The sequence below is a fragment of the Protopterus annectens genome, chromosome 1.part1 (genome assembly GCF_019279795.1).
Source record: "Protopterus annectens isolate FY-2018-M chromosome 1.part1, PAN1.0, whole genome shotgun sequence".
Lineage (NCBI taxonomy): Eukaryota > Metazoa > Chordata > Ceratodontiformes > Protopteridae > Protopterus > Protopterus annectens.
In genome coordinates, this window is record NC_056726.1 from 540,943,368 (window position 1) to 540,964,474 (window position 21,107).

The window sequence follows — 21,107 nt, forward strand, 5'->3', positions numbered from 1 at the left end:
CTTTTCATTTTTTTTCGCTTGAGGTGTATACCAGGCATTTATCCAGCTTTTGTTTTCTTTCACGTGTTTCTTGGACTGTATTTAAAAGCTGGGACATGGCTGACGGTAATGACAACAATAAGAATCAATGTGAACGACTAGTTGGACTACTACATATATACTCCAACCCCTTCATGCTAAACCCTATTTTTCCAGTGAATGAAAGAGAACAAGTGGACTATGATACGCATAAGAAGTTCACTGAACTGTATAGAGATCTGGAGAATAAGTTATATAGCTTTAAAAGGCTGCAGTGACAAAGGTTTCATCTAGAAGCATCATTAAAATATAAAATAGTGCCAAGAGGTCTCAGAGTATTAAATATGCCTCCTTATGGTGAGACCTACCCTGAATTACTTAAAAAATGGCAGAACTTAAATTTACAGCTTAGCTATGATTATATGCATTTGCTTATAGAATTTTTTAAACCACAAGAAAAAGAGCTAGCCGATGAGATAAAGAGGCTACAAGAACAACTGACTAATAATTTTCCTATAGAGGTACTAGGCAGTAAATTAGATGAACTTGCTGACAGTACACAGGGCTATGATAAGAGGTTGCAGAATACTAAAACTAAAAAATTGCAAAGGGACCTCAATGACTTTCAATGTAAAGAGGTCTTTTCGTGGCCAAGAAGAACAGCTGTGAGTACAGAAAATATAGAAAAAATGACTACAGTACAGATTTCTGAAAATTCAAATATGCATAACACTGCCCCTTTAAATCAGAATCCCTGTGAGAACAGTGATGTCAAAACAGAGAGAGTATGTATAGAAGCTCCCACATTTGAAAATGGTGGAATGGCAAAAGAAACTTTCCAAATGGCTTGCACTAACAGAAGGATGGATTCCAGTGTTAATTCTGATTCAGTAGCTTTTTTGGAGCAAAAGGAAGCTACACAAACCTCAATCCTTCCATTTGTGTTAAAGAAGGTGCTGCCAATAAGGGACAGGTCGAGCAGCAGGAATCAAAGAGGGAGAACGCGATTACAGCAGAGAGAACGAGTGACTCCTGCATATATGAACACCAGGAGCAAGAACCAACAAAAAACTTGGTAATTAATATATCTAGCTTTTCTTTAACTGATGCACAAGCCTCGTTGTTAAATAGAGGCCTGAACTTTATTCCAGCACAGAAAACAGTATTAACTGATCTATTAAAAGAGCTGAAGTTATTTTCTCGTAACCTAATACTTAAAACCATGTTTAAAAGAAATGTATTTGATAATATGTTTAAACAACCTAGTGCCTTTGTACCCAAGATACATCCCACAGTTGAAACTTTCACTAATGTGTGTGAACATTAAATTAGAGAGATGCATGCTAAAAATCTTCCACCTAGATTTTATAACTTGAGTAAATCAGAAACTGAAGCACTGTCAGAACTAAAGGATTCTCACAGCATTGAAATTAGGCCTGCTGACAAGGGGGGCAGTGTAGTAGTAATGGATAAGGTTTTTTATTACAAGAAAATGATGGAACTTTTGAATGATACAGATACTTATGTTGAACTAAATGAGAGACAAGTACAAGGTATAATTGGCAGGATATCTGTATATATTTATGACTTATTGATTACTAATTATGTATCAGAGGAATTGTTTGACTACTTTCAGATAGAACATCCAACTATACCCATTATTTATGGTCTACCTAAAATTCACAAAGACATCACACAGCCCCCTATGAGACCTATTGTATCCAGTAAAGGATGGGCCACAGAAGCCATCTCAATTTATATTGAACAAAATTTACAAATAGTCCTAAAATCATGTGAGACTATACTAAGGGATACAAAGGCATTTCTGCGACTGTTATATAATAAGACCAGGAATATTAATAGAAATTATATGTTTGTGACAATGGATGTCACTTCACTGTTCACAGTGATACCAAATAAATGGGGTATTGAGAAAATACGTGATATTCTGACCTTGAAACAAGTTTTTCAAAGCACTAAGATTAATTTGATAGGTGAGTTGCTTGATATTGTCCTAGAAAATAATATCTTTATATTCAATGACAAGTTTTATCTACAGAAAGTTGGTGTAGCAATGGGCACGGCTTGTGCTAACAGCTACGCCAACTTAGCATTGGCTGCATGGGAAAAAGATCATGTATTAAGTGCTAGCAATAAATATGCTGGCAAAATTGTATGGTATATACATTTTGTAGATGACGTCTTCCTGTTATGGGATGGTACTAGTGAAGAGTTGCAAGAGATGGTGGAGTACTTACATAGTACCACTGAATTTTTAAGATTCACTAATCAACATTCCAGGGACTCTATTGAGTTCCTAGATGTTTTGGTTAAGAAGACAGCATTAGACAAACTTACAACAGGGATGTATAGAAAATCTACATGGAGAAATAGTATCTTACATAAGACTAGTATGCATCCAACATTTGTACACAAAAATGTAGTGAAAGGACAATATATGAGAATAAGCCACTTACATAATACAGATGAAGGCTTTGTGAAAACAATGACTATATTAGAGAAAGACTTCTTAAACAGAGGTTACAGTAAGAAAGACATAAATGAAAGCTCTAAATATACCATTGAAAATAGGGATGGAAGATGTAAACCACGCTTCTCAAATACTATAGAAGATGTTAAAAGCAAGGAAGGTCGTGATTTTAAAGTTAGATTCCCTATAACTTATTCAAGTGACATCAGAAGGTTCTGTAATATTTTTGAGAAGAATTGGAATGTTTTATTGTCGGATCCTGACTTGAGAGAATTGTTAGAAGATAGACCCAGCTTTTCTTTTAGAAATAAGAGGTCCTTAAAAAGGCAACTCTGTTATAAATCCAGAAACAATGAAAGAATGATTCTATCTGATAGGCAGGGGACTTTTCCTTGCAGAAATTGTACAGCATGTGACTATTTATATAATAAATCTACATATAAACATCCTACACTAGGATTTATAATTGATATAGATTTTTATGCTGACTGCAGAACACAAAATTTGGTTTATTTCAGCTTCTGCACTGTCTGTCATGCCTTTTATATAGGCAAAACCAATAGGTGTCTAAAGGAACTTATCCTTGAACACCTTAAAGATATAAGAAATAAAAAAGACACAAGTGCTTTAGCAAATCATGTGGAAGAAGAAGACAGGAAACATATTTTTAATTTCATGGTTTTAGAAATAATAAATAAAAGTAAGAGGGGAGGTGATATAAGGAATAAGGTAGAGGAAGCCGAACAAAGATGGATTTTACTACTTCAGGCAGATAGGTCTCCTGGATTGAACAATGCTGTTTCCTTGAAACCTTTTTTAAAATCCAGACCACTAAAACATTAAGTAATATGGATTATTACATAAAATGTGTCTGTTATATGTATATTTTATTTCATCTTATGCAGCATATAAGGCAAATTAATGTACTGATGTATGCAATTTTAATTAGTCTATGTCATAGTTCTATATGTGTTTTCATTGGTTGAACCATATTTTAAATACCAATGTTTTAACTGTTTTTATGAGTCTGAAGAAGCGATCAGCTGACTTAGATCATGAAAGCACTTACTCTTGTTTAATAAAGTGGTGTGAAACTGCAAGTGAACCGTTTCCTACCTTGACTACTACATCTCAGTTACAACTTTTGGTTTTATAAAGGGCACTACTGTGAAGCTGCAAGTGATTTATTTCCTGACGTGGATTATTCCATTTTTATCTTCAGCTGTGGTCTAACCATTGGTCTTTTCATTTTTTTTCACTTGAGGTGTATACCAGGCATTTATCCAGCTTTTGTTTTCTTTCACATGGTATGAGGTATAACTTGGCAGTGCTGGGGTGCTTTTGGGAGCCTTGAACCAGGATTCTGTTACTGCACAGATATTGATGATCTCCATAGTAAGGGCAGTTTCCAGTGCATGCATCTTGAGATTTACACTGCTGGCGTTGAGTAACATTACTATTAGTTTCCTATCCCTTGTGATACCTATGGAGGTGGTTTTGTCTTTTGAGCCTTGCCTAAAAAATGCACTATGGGGGTAGCAAGTGCCTTTGCCAATACCCAAAAACCCATGGATGACAGGTGCAAGCCGTCCCTAGCAAAGCATCGTGGCTTGTCGAGCATGTCATCCCAGGCTGACAGGCATTGGATCCTCTTTGAATGACACCGAAACTTAAGCCAATTGTTGAAATTGATCATCTTGTCCACATATTGTGGCATCATTCTTGGTGAGGGTAAGATGCTACTCAAGATCAGGGTCATACCAGTCTGGGCCACATGCTCAGAGAGCTCCTCTATGTCTCTTATCATGTAGTCCAGGGAGGTACGTCTCAGGACATTCCCACTGGCATGGACACTGACTGAGTCATATTTGTACATGCCTTGGAGTGACCTGTGTGCTTGTGTTATGTGGTGGATCATAGCGCCCGACAGGCATCTCACCGTGACCTTCTCCTTGTTCAGCCTGGTGAGCGGGACGTCAGTGTACCTGACGATAGAGGCACCTATTACAAGTATATCAGGTGTGTTGTTTAGCCTTACGGGCTGTGACTATTCGGCACACTGGCTTTGTGAGCTATGTGTTGCACGTGTTCTGTTCTGGGGTAGCAGTTGCTTGTGTGTCTGCTTTGGAGGTGTCTGCTGCTTAGGCAGAATTTTATTTAGAGACTCTGAGTATGTTTTTGTATGTTTATGTGTTTGGATTGCTGTCGTAGTAGGTCTATGTGAGACTGGGATTGTAGTGACTGTGGTTTCCTTCTCCTCCTGACAGGTTTCGCCAGTACTGAGTTGAGAGAGCTTAGCCTGCAGTTTGGCTATATGGTTACATCTCTCACATGTGTTGGAATTTGTTGGGGGGAGGAGAGGGTTGTCTGTGTACATGAGGCAGTTGTAACATTGCCTCTAGATTCCCAGATTCACCAGCTGGACCGGAGAGAAGATTGACAACTGACCTTCGGACATGCTAGAATAGTATTGGGAATTCCTTTATAATTAACAACAATAAGGGACAATGGGGAACAAGGTACTCAAGGTGAGTTTGTGAGGGTGTAGTGCTTTTAATTTGTTAGTGCTGGCATATATAAATGCTTTAGTGAGCAAGTGCCAGGTAACTCAAATGCAATGTGTTATAGGTAACTTAAATGCATAAATGACAAACAGTAATGTTCTGTCAAGTGAAACAAGGAAATACGTACAGTAAGCAATGCAGATGTCACTAGGGATCCACAGAGGTGCTGTAAAGCTGCGTTCCAGGTGGAATTAGTGTTTCAGAGAAATAACAAGCAAACAAGCATACAAAAAACTAACATTCAGCAGGCCTGGATCTAGTCTATGCTACAGCAAACAAGGTGTACCAATTTCAGTAAGAAACAGTTCAAATATGCAGGCACTATAAGCCTTTAGTCAGAAATTCCCAGCTCAGACGGGCAGAGTCCAGCCTCTCCTCCCACAAGAGTGCAGACCATGAACCTTTGTAATGTAAAATAACTGGCCTGAAGCCCAAGTACTTAAACCAGAACTAATACACATTTAGAATAACAAACACTGAGCCCTCAATCAGCAGTTCCCAACGTAGTAGGATGTATGCTACCTGTCCTGCCACCACAGTATCCCTGACAGTTAATGAGACTCACCTCCTGTCATAGTCAGTTGTGTGTTTTCGGGCTGTCAAGCATGGTATGAGGTGGAACCTGGTAGTACTAGGGTGCTCTTGGGAGTCTTGAACCTGTTGTCTATTACTGCACAGATATCAACATTCTCCATGCAGAGTAGAGGTTGTACTGCATGCATCTTGCGGTTTACATGTCCATCATTGAGTATCATTACTTCCATTTTCTTATCCCCTGTGCTACCTATGTAGGTGGCCTTCTGTTTACAGCCTTACCACCAGAATGCAAAGATGTGCAGACATTACACTATGGTAATTAATAGGGGTGTACCAAACAATACAATGACAATCATACTGTTAATGCATCAGGCATGCTGGGGTATACCCACAATGATATCATTACACTGTACAGTTGACAACATGATAATATTACTACACTTCTATGTAGTCACCCTGTGCATCAGCACCATATTAACCGGTTCCTGCATCGATGTTACAGATTGCAGGAGGTGGCACAGTTTCATCATATGCACAGGGTGTGTACTTGGTATGCCTGAGTCTGCCACTGATACAACCAATCGACATGTATGTGTGTGTGTTAGTGAGGGACAACCGTACAAGATCGGGCAATGTTGATGCAGTGTGTGCGTGTATGTGTTAGCCCTAGGTGTTAGCATTATGCATGTGTGTATGCATGCACACAGTTCCACCTCATGGCTGCCATATACGGGTGTTTGTGGACAGCCACAGACTGTACCTGCCAGGTTATACAGATCACTGTCTTTGGCCAAGGACATGGTACCTGTGCCTGGCAGGGGTGCTACGGACCATATCAGTACTAAGCCAGACTGGGTACTGTCATCTGAAGCAGTTGGTTGATGACTGGAGACATGTCCCTGCTGGGACTGTCCAGAGCCACGTGCACGTGGTCTCCTAGGGTGGTCTGATGACAGCACAGACCCAGCATTGCTGGAGCTAGTACTGGCACTATGGGAGCGGCCGCGGGTTTGTTGTCATCCGTGATGACTGCCAGCTACTGCTGTTGCTGGCATACGTCAACGCCTCAACCGTCCTGCGTTGCCCTGGCTCATGGACATGTAGTTGTGGAACAGATCTAATGTGTCCCCCCAACGTCTGTCAAAGACCTCGGTGAAATTACGGATGGCAGCCGCAATGTCATGCATACTGTCATTCATAGCAGTGCGATGTGTTCTCAGCTCCCTCAGACCCTGTCTGGTGTACCGTTCCATACGTGACTGTGCCTGCATTACAGCCCAGAACATAGCTGAGGTTGAAAGACCTCTGTGGGCACGTCTGACAGGGGCAGTACGACCACGAATGCTCCCACGAGAACCCCTGGACATCTGCCTGTGTGGTACCATGTCAGGACTCTGGCCATGGATGCTGTGAGGGGATGCATGTGCCACTGATACCACATTTCCCTGGTCAATGCCCACTGCATGCTGTCCATCACCTAGGGATATTGGTGACAATGGATGTATTGGCAGGATGACTGTGCACATTGATGGGGTTGACAGCAGTGTACTGTCGATTGGCTAACCAACAATGGACCCTAGAACACGTCCCTGTGCCATTACACATGTATCATTATTATCACTATCCCCAGCAGCGGATTCAGGTTCCCTGCTGCACACCACCAGAGCAACACCAGAACCTGTGAGAGGAAGACAGGAAACACAGTTTACAATGTGTACACAATGTTACCACAGATGCACACGGGCACATGCACACATGCACACATGGGCACATGCACACATGCACACATGGGCACATGCACACATGGGCACATGCACACATGCACACATGGGCACATGAAGACATGCACACATGCACACATGGGCACATGCACACATGGGCACATGCACAGATGCACACACCTTAGTACATGAGATACAAACACACAGACACAAACACACCTGCAATCAAACACATAGCAATACCATTTGAGGGTATTATTACTATTATTATCATTAGTATTAAAGGATTGTTATTACACACTCACCAGCATGGATTGGCTGCCTTGCTGTTACACCAGAAGGACCTGCACAAATAAGACATTTATTGTCAATGGGCACAACTGTGCCATTGATACTGTGAGTATGATACAGTTCAGTAGTACTACAGTTGGCTTTCACAGATCTACTGCCGATATTGAGAATATCACTCTTGCACAATAATTACCAGGATAACAGCTACAAACACAGTACACACCTCACACATGCATAAACTACCAGTGTAGAGAACAGTCAACTATAGATATGGCATGTTACCTGCATGCTCCAAGTCCTCATGCTGGGTGGCTCCAGCCTCCATCATTACACATGTGTGCGGATGTTGTTGTTGTTGTTGTTGGGCTGGAGCCACAACACTTAGGAGGAGCCCCTCCAGTCTGGTGAGGGGGGGTGTATAGCCACCCCACCACCTGTGGCAAGCTGTTGCCTGTGGATATCAGATGCACGCTGACGGACATTTCTAATTAAATCACTGCAGTGATGGCATACCTGCTCATATGTCCGGTTATCCATGCCTATGTCATTTACCCAATGGACAAGGTCTTGCCACAGTGCAGCCCTCTCCTGCTGGTTCTGGATGGTGCGGGAAAAGAGAGTGGCAAAATCCCGCACCAGGCTCTGGTGTATCTCCTCTTCCTCTGCAGCAGAGTACATGGGGTTGCGCTGGTGCACCATTGCCCTGGAAGGAAAAGAAAAATATGTGAGCAAGTGATATGGCACACATAATACTCTACTGTAGTGATATCACTGAACTGCCATATATAGCATCTGTCTGTCTATTGGGGGATACACATGTAAATGACCACATATCAGTGCTCAGCCAACAACTGTGTGACAGTGCCTGGCACACTCCATACAACAAACAAGTATACTCCAGCAGTTGGCACACTGTTTGAGGTCCAATGCACAGCCTCATACTGGGGGTTTGTATCAAGGTAATGTATGGGGAACATTGTCAACCCATGCAATGCATGCAATGCACAGTACAAATTTCACTGGTAATGCACCGTAGTCTTTGTTGCCATAACCATACCTACACCACAGTCACATATAGGGAACCACAGCACAACATATGGCAATGTAGTATGTTTGTATCCCAATACCTGACACATCTTTCTCTGGCCTCACACCAAGGACACACACTACCATGACAGACACAAAGTCATGCTGAGCAATCACACCATTACAGACCCTGCACACAGTCAGTGGCACACTCATTCCACCTCACATAGTTGGTATTGCAATGAGTACATGTGTGTGTGCATTGTGTCATAGGCAGGTAGTATGCTATTGGCCCTGGGCCTACAGCAGCATACTGTTATGCTACCCTGCCCCTTGGGACACATGTAATGTGATTGTACTCAGTCCTGTCAAGCAGTTACACAGGGTGACTCATATGGCATATTACCTATCTGCATAACATTCAACAGGGGTATGTCTGACATTTACTAATGGGGAGCCTTGCTTCTTAATGCTGGGTGGTTTACTCCAGGGTATGGCTTATTTGTGGGTAGGAACCTGTACCTCCACCATGTGCTCTTTATTGCGGTGCCAAGGATGACAGACATAGGTCATTTAGGCTGAGGATATTGTGAGGTGTTACCATGGTTGTTGGACAACTGTTATGGGTGTGACTTAACTATGTATATCCAGCAGTGGTAACCTCTGTGTAGGTAGTATGAGAGGCACTCTATCTGTGGTTTTGTCAGTCACTCTGCATAGGTAATGCATTTGAGGGCATTATCACTGTTTGTTAGGTATGACTGTGTCCTTCTCCCTTTCTGTAGTTGTCATGGGAGGTACATACCGTGTAGGACATTGTGAGGTGTAGAGGGGTACAGTGACCTACATTTCACTAGCTGACACACCATTTCTGCTGACACGTAGCATGTACAGGTATTACAAGACTTGTGTGCCACTGTGAATATCAAAGGGGAGGCTATTGTACACTTGTCTCCCATATTCCCTCCTGACACATCCAGTGGTAGGCAGGCAACCACATATGTGGTGGTTAGTGGTGTAAGTGTTTTGGAATGGGGTATGGTACTCCAGTATCCACACTGGTGTTCAGTCCTTGCCTTTGTCACCAGGCACCTGTTGCAATATATCTGCACACATGTGCCTCTCTCAGTATATATATATATATATATATATATATATAAATATATATATATATATATATATATATATATATATATATATATGTGTATATATATATATATATATATATATATATATATATATATATATATATATGTGTGTGTATATATATATATATATATATATATATATATATATATATATATGTATATATATATATATATATATATATATATATAGAGAGAGAGAGGGGAGATATTCATATACATACATATCTGTAGACATTCATATCTGTCTGTATATGTGTATGCATCTATATATATCTATATATGTATGTGTCTATTACATATATATGTATATACATATTCTAGCTATCTATCTATATATGTCTATTTCTACATCCCTCTCTATCTGTGTATACATATATGCATATTATATATAGATACATATATAAATATACATACATATACATATAATATATGTATATATATACCTTTTTATTTACACATATGAATACACACACTAACATACTGCTAAACATCCATTACTGTACAACCTACATTGTACGTTGCACTACAACCTACATTGATATGTGCACATAGCATCCTTCATATACATATGTATGTTCAGCCTTCACTAACAGTTGCAGTATGTCCCCTGCCCTATGCACATCTTCATATATATATAGATACAGACTGCTAACACATATGGAGGGTTCGCAGTATGTAGACTATTAGATTATTAGTTTAGATTACCTTTGTTTGTCACTGCTGTTTGTGATGGTTTGCTGCTGGTTAGCTTGCTGTTTTGTATTGTTTTATTTTCGGTGGCTGTCTCTGTGTCTCTTTTTCGTTTTTTTCTGTTTTTTCTCTCTCTCTCTCTCTCTCTCTCTCTGTCTCTCCCTCCGGATGTTGCAATGAAAGTATTGCATGTGTGGACTGGCAGTACAGGCTGCTTTTGTAGGTATATGCACATGTGCATGTGATGGCCTCTGCACCAATTGTTAGCCAGCATTTACTAATTGCATGCAGCCTGCTGTGTGGTAATTGCAGTTCTCACTGTGATTTCAGGACAGTGCTATAAAATGTTAGGTTAGGTAGGCATAGCCCTTTCAGATTTTCAAGGTGGGGACCATGCTGGTATGCTGTGGACACTGTTGTGTGAGTGTAAAGGTTGGTATGTCTCTCATATTCAGGCTGTGTTGTAGGCACTGAAATGCATGTTGTACTGACACCTGACTATTGCTTCCTCCAGTTTAGTCTTCTCAGTGTGTATGTTAACTGACACCTAATAATACTAATACTGTTTAAATGGGAGTATGTGCTTTCCTGTGGGACTTGTGGAGTAACTGGTATACAGCAGTGGCTCTTGCAATTTGTTGCTATGGCTTCACTATTTGGCCTTTACATTCACTCCTTGAATGCCTGCTAGGTGTCTTTACTGGAATGTGTTGCTATGGCTTTCCTATTTTCCATTTGCATTCACTCCTTGTAATGCTTGCTATATTTCTTTCAGCAGCAATGCCTTATATGTTTGTTGTGGTTTGGTGGTACTGCATGCAGTCTGATCTGGCCAAGGTGTGGGGCTTGACACCTACAAGGGTATTTTATTTTGCTGCTGAGCAGTAGTGGGGCCTTGTACTTTGTACTAACAGTTATGGATGGCAGGCACATGCAGTGCTTGTAAACTACTATACTGTCCTTATTTTATTAGTTGGACACCTCCTTTGATATTTCTGGGTTGTACACCTACATGTGGGTGTGCTTGTGGAAGCTATTCTACAGCTATTCACAGAGTGTGTGACAGCAGACAGAATGATATGCCTGTGAGTTTTTGACACTTGCAGGCCTCAGATACTCTCAGGTGTATCTTTTATTAGCCTCAGGGAATGGTTCATATCAGTGGGATACACCCATGATATATTTCAGATATTCTGCAGTTGTGACTGTGGGGTATTTTGAGCATATGTATTACTACACCATTTCTGACATGCAAGTAGTGCATACTTTCAGTAATTGACAGTTACCATTACGTGGGATAAAACACCTTTCTGCCTACTCCTCCTCCTCTTCTCCCCCACCACTCGGTCCCCCCCTTTAAACTTTACCATTTCCTCTAATAATGGTACTATCATCTCACCTGATCCAACTACAAAACTTTTAGGAATAACCATTGACAATAATCTCTCCTTCAATCAGCACATTAACAACAACATCAAGTTAGTTAACAGAAAAATAGGATCCCTATATCGTATCAAACCTTTTCTAACCCCAGCAACTAGAACCAAGATTGCACAATCTCATCTTTTATCAACTCTCCTATATGCTTCCCCTATTTATACAAACCTTAAGAAAATTAATCTTAACAAACTTGCAACTTGCTATAACAGCATAGCTCGCTTCGCCACTAGTAACCCCTTTAGGACCCACCATTGTATAAACCTAAAACAACTAGGCTGGCCTGAATTTCAAAACTACCTTATAATTCCTCAACTCACTATTGCCCACTACATATTACACCTACCTGACAACACCCCAATACTCTCTCAACTTCTAATCCCTTACAACAATCTTAACTCACTTCGCTCCTCTAGTAAACTCATGACAAAATCTATAAAGGCAAACAACACAGCAGGTGATTCTCTATTCACTAACACAATAGGTAGAAGTTGGAATCTCTTACCTAGTGACATAACTCTGACTACATCCCTGCCACTTTTCAAACAGAAAATTAAACTGTACTTCCAAAATCATTGGCTTTGTTCCTGCAGTACACCTGACTAACCATCTTCTCTTACTCTGTTTCTCCTCCACTCTTTTCATCTCTACCTTATTCAGTTCTGTTCCTTTTACTGTTGCGATTTAAGTATGTACATTTTTGTACAATTGTTGATATTAAATGAACTGCATATTGTAAAATTGTTTCTCTTTGAAATTATCTTTCATTCTTTTTGTTTTTGTAATTTCTGATTTAGCTATATCTTAGAGTAGTCATTTTTTTATGTAATGTACTTAGTATATAGTGGAGCTTTTCTCCTCGGGCCTCTGCTGAAAATGGACATGTATCCAGCCAGACTAGCCCAGTCAACAAATGTAAAATAAAAATAAAATACTGTTATTATATTTCACAGGGAGTCAGTGGGGCACAGTTAACATTTGTTTACAAATCAGGGACATCCCTGTAAATCAGTCACAGTTGCGAGGTCTGGCCTCTTACCTGTTCAAATATGCAGTGTTTATCCTGCTCTGATAGTGTGTGTGGTTTGCAAGATGCTACTGTCACATTATTACCTACTAGCTACCGACTAGCATGGCTGTTTCTCTTCTCACACTAATGTTATACAAATCCACAAGAATTGCCAGTAAAGATACAAGAAAAGCTTTGTGTAATAGCCTTCCTATATTCCCTTTACATTCAGTCCTACTATTTCATGATATATTGCTTTTGGCACAAAGTTTTTGTATATTAGTCATGGCTTTGTAGTAAGTCATGCAGACTAGTGTTTCTAAGGTCCTGGGTTCAAGACTGACAGAGAAGTTTTATTTTGCTGCTGAGCAGACTACAGGCCTTGTCATTCAGAGTGACTAAGGCACTTTTAAGCAGTTGTAAGTGGGTTACCGCTGGTTTGCGCGGTGCTCACACATGCGCACTGTCGCTTAGCTTCGCGCACACACGCTTAGCTAAGCGCACACAAGCGCACACCTGCTTACTACTGCTTAATAGTGCTTACTCTCGCGCACACCCGTGCTAATTTCTTTGAAAGAAAAGAAAATGGGGAGATAGGAAAGTGGTGAAAAAGGGGGCACAAAGAGGGTAGGACAGTAGGAAAACAAGCTCGGGATTTGCAGGAAGGATGTAGGAAAGGCCCATAGCTGCTCATTTCTTTATCAGCAACAGCTGTGCATATGTGTGTAATTTGGTGTGAAATTTGAAACCTTCCACCCCTGAGAGAGGGGTGAGGACAACAAAATATGTTGCACAGTCAATTGTAATTACCAGTTCACATGTCCAACAGACATGTCTGCAAAATGGGCAGCTATGTATGGGGCATAATTTGTTTGCGGGAATAGAGTGCCCTTTTTTTATTTTTTTTTTCAGGTGAGAGTGGAATGTGAGATACAGGAAGTAGGTATATTTGGTGAGGTAGGTAGGGGACAAGACAAACAAGATGCATACAGGGGCGGAGTATGACACATGTGGGGGGAAACACAATTGACGGGGATGGATGTTTGGATATCACGGGCCCACAGATGGCAACAGTGGAACTGAGATCCCCACCCATGGGCAGTTGCCACTGTGCCTTCACAGCCCAGGATGGGGCTGTGCTGGGAGCTGTGTAGGATGGGCAGCAGGCACACCCGTGAGTTGCACCACCCGAGCCTCAAGCTGGCATAGGGGTTCAAGCACAGAATGCCTGATCTCACTACGCACCACAGACCGGACACTTTGGAGGGTGAGTGAATGGTGTCCTCCGGCCACACTTGCAGAGGGGGGACGAGCCCCATCCCCTGCAGTGCTTCCACCTGAAGGTGGCACAGGGCCACCGGAGGAGGTTTCGGCCTGGGCACTAGTGCCAGGTGCACTCGCCAGCTGAGGTGGGAGAGGTGGGTCCGCTGGGACCCGCCTTCCCTGTTGTCCTATGTTTAGAAATATTTTATGACATTTTGGGTTAGTAACAAACAATACCTTTCAAAATTAGTTGTAACAGCATGCATCAGTATTCCCATTAACCAAACACCCATGAATTCCAAACATTGAACAGCAAGCATAACACATGCATATTTTGAACAACAGTACACAATCCAACAGCATGCAGGGTTGATTGATGGCAACAGGCCATCAGGTTTGGATATGTGAACAGGGCACATGCAGCAATGTACGTGCAAATATGTTTGAACCAACAGGACAAATGTCCATAGGAATTAATTGTGAATACACATACCCAGTTTGCTGTGGAATGGCATTATTTGTGAATATAGGGTAGGGTGAAGAAATATTTCATTAACAACTTCAACTACCTATACATATGCTGTACATCTCTAGTAGCTGTAGATATATATACTCTACAGGTCTTAGTACAGTTTCCTATATGTAACCTTAGGAATGTTGGTGATGGGACAGTTACTGCTACATTAATATACATTGCATTTTTATTCATACACGTTCATATCTGGCTATGTTCAGGTACAGCATCCTGCTACATTTCATTTATATGGCTCTAGACAACTGTGGATGTTCATTATTTCATACAACCATACTATTTCCATATTGCAAGGGTACAGCAACATATCCAAATTGTGGGGCAGACACATTCAGCTTCAGTACTTTATTTCAAACATTTCACTGTTTGGTTGTGGCTGTCTCATTCATTTCATTATGTACTGACTGCAGTATACTTTATTCAGAAGTTATAGCAGCTTTCTTGGTCGATTCATACCTCTTTCTCACACTCTCATTTGTTTTATTTTTACAATTCAAGATGGTACTTTATTATAGGCGTTATTAACATGTCATACTTGATTACAACAATCCTTTCCAACAGACTCACTTGTTTCATATGACAGATTTTCAAAGGGGATGTATTTGACATATGTCTGTTGTCTTTAGCTTGTTAACCACTAATTTTCAGGCTGCAGCAGGTTATCTGATATTACATTACAGGTGGGAAATCACTATTTCAGACTTGTTTAATTTTTATTTCTGGATTACAGGCTGCACCACTTATCTAATCATACAGTACTAGCAGAATCTTTCTTCTAGTGTTATTTGAACTTTATTAATATGTAACTACACTGAACTCTTTTACAAGCTATCTCACTTATATTGTATAACAATTACAGAAATATCGTAGAAGAACCTCAGGACACACCACGAGAAGATGTAAATCTATTTTATTCAATAAACATAAAAATGATAAAAAAGATAAGCGCTTTCACGTGCTGAAAACGCACGCTTCATCAGATCTGATGAAGCGTGCGTTTTCAGCACGTGAAAGCGCTTATCTTTTTTATCGTTTTTATGTTTATTGAATAAAATAGATTTACATCTTCTCGTGGTGTGTCCTGAGGTTCTTCTACGTTATCTACAGTGTTTTTTATATTGCCAGAGGACACTTTGGAGAGCGGAGACATTTTTTACTTTTATTTTAATTACAGAAATATAATTACTAACCTGCCTGGTGGCGCAACCGCTCCAGCCTATCACCATGGGCTCACCGATTCGCAGAACGCACACCTGCAGCTGTAATATAAATGAAGTAATATTGGAACATACATCTCCATAATATCAGCTAGTATAATTCCTTACATACATAATTACATGGATACTTCCTCAGTAGTGGGGCATTGGGCATTTGCCGGGCCTCCTGGATCCAACGGTTCAACTGGTCCTGCTTTCGTCTCTTCAGGTCCGCATGGTGGTGACGGACCTGTTCATCAGTCCTTGGTATGCCTGTGGCACTGGTGAGATCATGTGCCAACCGGTTCCACGCCTCTGCCTTGTACGCTCCCCACAGAACCTCGCCCTGCATGAGTTGAGCCTCATGATCATGGACTAGGAGCCAAACCATGTATTTGGACTCCTCAACACCCCACCTCTGTGCTCAGAAGCGACTACCCTCTCCTACACCTGCCATCCTGACTGCAAATAGGTTCCACAATCAGTTATGCTGTGTATTCCCGCCTATGGGGCTTATATATGCCGTTTCTCCTGCACTTATCTGTGATTGGCCATTTTGGAATTGTATCAGCTTCACAAAACCTGCTTTGTCATGCTTCTATTTCCATTCATTCCTATATATATGCTAATACTGCATTTTTCAGTACAGCTGTCATGACTTAGTGGTTCAGTACTTTGACTGTGATGCACAGTATCTTGGGTTCGAGCCTGGGCATTGCTTTTTTTTTATTTTACTACTGTCTAGACAGGCTAGGAGGTGTGTCTGTTTAAAGGCGGCTTTGATACAGCTTGCTCAACATTGTCCGCCGGTAAGCCGGTTGGCGCGCTGCACAGCTCCACGCAAACGGGTTACGCTGGTTAATGCGTTATTTGGCTATGAGCAAGCATATTACGCTGTGTGAAGCATTGCTCAGCTACGGGCACACAGTTTCAGTGTGTTAAAGTGCTGCTCAACTCCGCGCACTCATATTACACCTGTTAAACCACTGGTCACATACTCAGCTTGTTAGAGCGCTGCTCAGCTATGGGCACTTATAAAATATTTTTTTTTTATTGTTTCAGATTTATTCATAAAAACATGGCCCATTTCATTACATTTTACTTAAATTATAATTATATATATACATATATGTCAGGGGATTGTTTTGTGCTTATTTCACTAAAAGTAAAAAATGATGCTGTTAGGGCTTGAACCGTGACTTCCTCCTCTTTGGACGACGTCTCTACCGCTACGCTATTGCTACTTGGCTTATTTTGCATATTTAGATCTTATATGCTTTTTCAATGACTGCTAACTGTGGCTGAGCGAAGGGCACACCCGCGCAAACGAGCGCAATTACGGGCAAACATTTTTGAAATTATAAAAAAAAAATTAAACTGTTCATTTTTATGTTTTACATTTCAGTTGGGTTTATAGTCTGTGGGGGCATGTGTGCTGTTGTGTTTCTTGACATTTCCACGGACTCGCTCGTGGGAGTTTCCTTTAGGGACTGTAATTCTTCTGGGGGCGTGTCCCTTTGCAGGACTCACCGTGCGGACACGCCCCCTACATTGCTACATGGACCGTGTTAGCCTAGGGTGTGATTCAGCATGCCCTCATGAATATGCATGGCATGCTGACATCACCCTGTTTAACTGCAGCCTCCGTGTAAGACTTGCTAACTCTTACACGGAGGCTTTGTGAATCCTGCCCAATGTTATTGTATTTCCTTTAGAGTATTGCATACAGTCCCGAAGACCTCCAACTTCTCTGTAAAAATATAAACATGATGTAAATAAGTTTAGAAAAAGGAATAAAAAATGTGCAGAATAAAAAAGAAAGAGAGAAACTGGAGAACATAATACATATACTTTAGAGAGGAGCATAATATGAAAGTTGGAATATGTCAGAATAAAAGACAATAATATCCTTCATAGTTTCTTAGGTTCCTGAATCAACTTTCTGACTTACTGGCCTTCTAATCGCTTGATTGCTGTAATCCCATGTTGATATTTTTTACTACCCATATAAGTATCAACATTTAGAAGGATGATGATGGTGACCTCTTCTGATCACAAGAGGAACCTTCTTCCACTGCCTGGGAAATATTTGAGTAAAATATCTGTCACATTTTCTATTATTTGTATTTATTTCTATTTTAAGGTCCTTGATGTTATGTAATCTCCCCAACAGTGCATTCTAGATATAGATAGAACCAGATTATACTTTGTATTATAGACCTGGCAAACATATGAAGAAATGAACCTATTTCAGTTATGCTGGGCAGACAGTTTAGGACTATGTGGAGAAACTTTTTTTTTTTCACAGTTGGTGTCTGATGCATGGAACAATCTTTATCAAGATCTTGTAATGCTGGGTCCAATAAAGAAAACAATGAGTGCATGGCACAAGGGTAAAGCAGCTTATCAGAGGTCATGGCAAGAATTTAGAATCTGCAGCTGGTTGAGGGAAACTTACCAGAGCCACAGTGTTAGCTATCACGGATGCTAAGGTATCAGGTCATCTGACCTAACCCTCTATACCAGATTAAATATTAAGCATGAATTTCAATAAAGTCAAAATACTGAAAGCAGTAGATAGGAGTCACTAATCCAAGTGTTTAATAGAAATTAATCACTTTGACGTACAGTTTTACATTCTTATTGTTTACTTATTTTGGTTAAGATACAGGAGTGAGTATAACCTGCTAATAAATTATTCTCTCAAAATAAACCAAACTGTTTGTTAAATGTCACACATTTGTTTGTCTTAATGGCTCTTTCTAAACTATCAGTTTTATTTTTCTAGGGGAGATTTGTTTGGACAGATCATAGCCCCTGGACATATTCTAAATGGGTACCAGGAGAACCCAATAATGCGGGCTATGTTGAGCAGTGTGTCGAAATGAACTGGAGTTGTAAGTAATTTTTCCATTTGAAATATAGAAATTACTTTTCTTCATTTTCAGCCATAGTCTTTATATTTTCCTAACCACCGCACAGAAAACATTGTGTCTATGTTCCTTTAATGAGAAGTACTTCAGTCTTACCAGTCACGTTGTTTAAATGTAGAAAATTGACCGGTGTTCGTAATAACTTTCACTTGTGATGCAGAAGTAGCTAGCAATAGCCATTAAATATATGGAACAGGACATTGTGGTGAGCATGTCTCTCCTCACCTGTATTCTGTTCTGGCAAAGTTAAACTGGACTACAAGTCAAGTATTGAGAATGCCAACAAAGCCTCAAAGATCCTCATGTGAGTAGGCAGTGAAAACTTGGGTGATTCAATATTTATTTACTGTGTACTTATGCCATATTTATTTATTGATTTTCAACTTATTTATTTATTTATCCTTGTTGACCTGGTTTGCCCTGCTAGGCTAGTAGCCTCTTTTCGGTGGAAGACCCAATATGGCACTTATACTATTAGGGGAAATTTGGCCAGAGCAATGAGGAACTTTCCTTTCTCTTTTTGATAGGTGCCATGGAATCCTTACATCCATCTGAGGTACCACCAACTCAAGCAGATGCGGCCTTGGATTAATGTAACATTCAAAGGATGGCACACTCAAGAGTGCAGTACCCCCTTACGCTACATTGCAGTGTTAGCAATCAATTTACCTAGTGAGGGACTAGAACCTACAACCTTCTGCATCAAAGGTGATTCTGCTGCCTGTTGCACCACTGACACTGCTTATATAGTAACCTGTCAGTAACAGGAAGGTGCTTCATATACAGTAAACTCTGTTAACTGGCACCCATGGGGACTACTAGATGCCCAATAGCTGTAGTTTCTGGTTGCTTGAGACTTACTATTAAAAAATAGGCCTGACTAATACTGTACCCTATACTATTTATTTGGTTTGACTTGTTCTCAGGTTGGGGAAGTGGGAATTTATTCATGTCTTCCTATTTAAAACTCTAAAACTCTAAAAATGTAAGGTATGTTTCTGCAGGGGAAAACAGAAAGTGTAATACAGGGGAAAACAGAAAGTGCAACACATAAAAATTGTACTGTACTTCTTCGATATTTATTGCCAGTTGCTTGAGAGTGCTGGTTGCTTGATTTCCGGTTAACTGAGAGCTTACTGTACTTGATTCCACAGCATAAGGGTTTACTTGTCTTAGAACTAATGGAAAGAGTGTAATAACAACTGCTGTTAAAAATGAAGACAGCATAACACCTTGGTTATGGTACTAGGTTGGACTGCTAATTGTACTGAAATGAAAGTCATTAGTTTCCATTGTATACTGTGAGATTCTGGGCAAATAATTTAATATCTTAGTGCTCCAGTGTACTCACCTCCTCAGCATACCTCTCAACTATCCAGATTTACGCAGAATGTCCAGATTTTCATTTCATATTTTTGTCTGTTTCCTCATAAAATGTGTGTTTTTCTGGTAAGTCACTGAGGATTGAAGTCACTAAATATGACATAAATTTTAATTTCAGAGCTCGTATCCTTCAGAAAATGCAAATCCTGTCATTCTATCAACTTTTTAAGTTTGCAAGAGTCATATTTAAAATCTTTCCCTATGCCCCCCCCCAATTATTTTAGGGTTTGTCCACATTTCTTGCGCTAGGAGGTTGAGAGCAATGCTCCTCAGAGGAAAAAAAAAAAACTCCATTTTTATCACCCTTTGCTGATCAACAAATTCAAATTTTAAATAATAAATCAAATCTTCCAAAAATAGTGCACATTCCAACACACACACATATATATATATATATATATATATATATATATATATATATATATATATAGTCATATAAAGATAATTACTAGAAAATCAATCTCCAGACCTTTACAAGCCTAGCCAAAAACTCTATGCAACATTACCCTATAGCCTTAAAGAGGGCAATACAAGATAGACCATGGGAGAATTTGAGGCTGCCCATCCAATTATCTAAGTTTACCTTGAAATGGGAAGGGAGCTAATCTGCTTGACATGTAGTAGAAATTTCATAAAGAGGTGAGAGATACATTGGAGTGTGAGTTAATCATACCAACGTCTTATTTATCTGCTGGTAAAGGTTTAGTTCCTTTGATGGAGGTACCATTTGTTCTGTGAAGGAATAGGGTGTCAATGAGGGATAAATCTTTCATGGCTCGAAAGGCTAGTCACAGTTCTCCATGGGGAGCTTGTAAGAGTGAGTACAGAAAATCAGTTCTAATAACAAAGATTTTTGAGTCCTCTGATA

At 40.2% G+C, this 21,107-nt stretch overlaps 1 protein-coding gene across 1 annotated transcript in view; it reads left to right on the plus strand.

The window, feature by feature from the left end:
* Positions 1-21,107, plus strand: part of LOC122806296 (lectin-like) — a 220,089-nt gene that overhangs the window by 140,877 nt on the left and 58,105 nt on the right. The window contains exon 5 of the mRNA XM_044076601.1: positions 18,712-18,820. Coding sequence (XP_043932536.1) covers positions 18,712-18,820 — 109 coding nt within the window. The remainder of the gene's footprint in view (positions 1-18,711; positions 18,821-21,107) is intronic.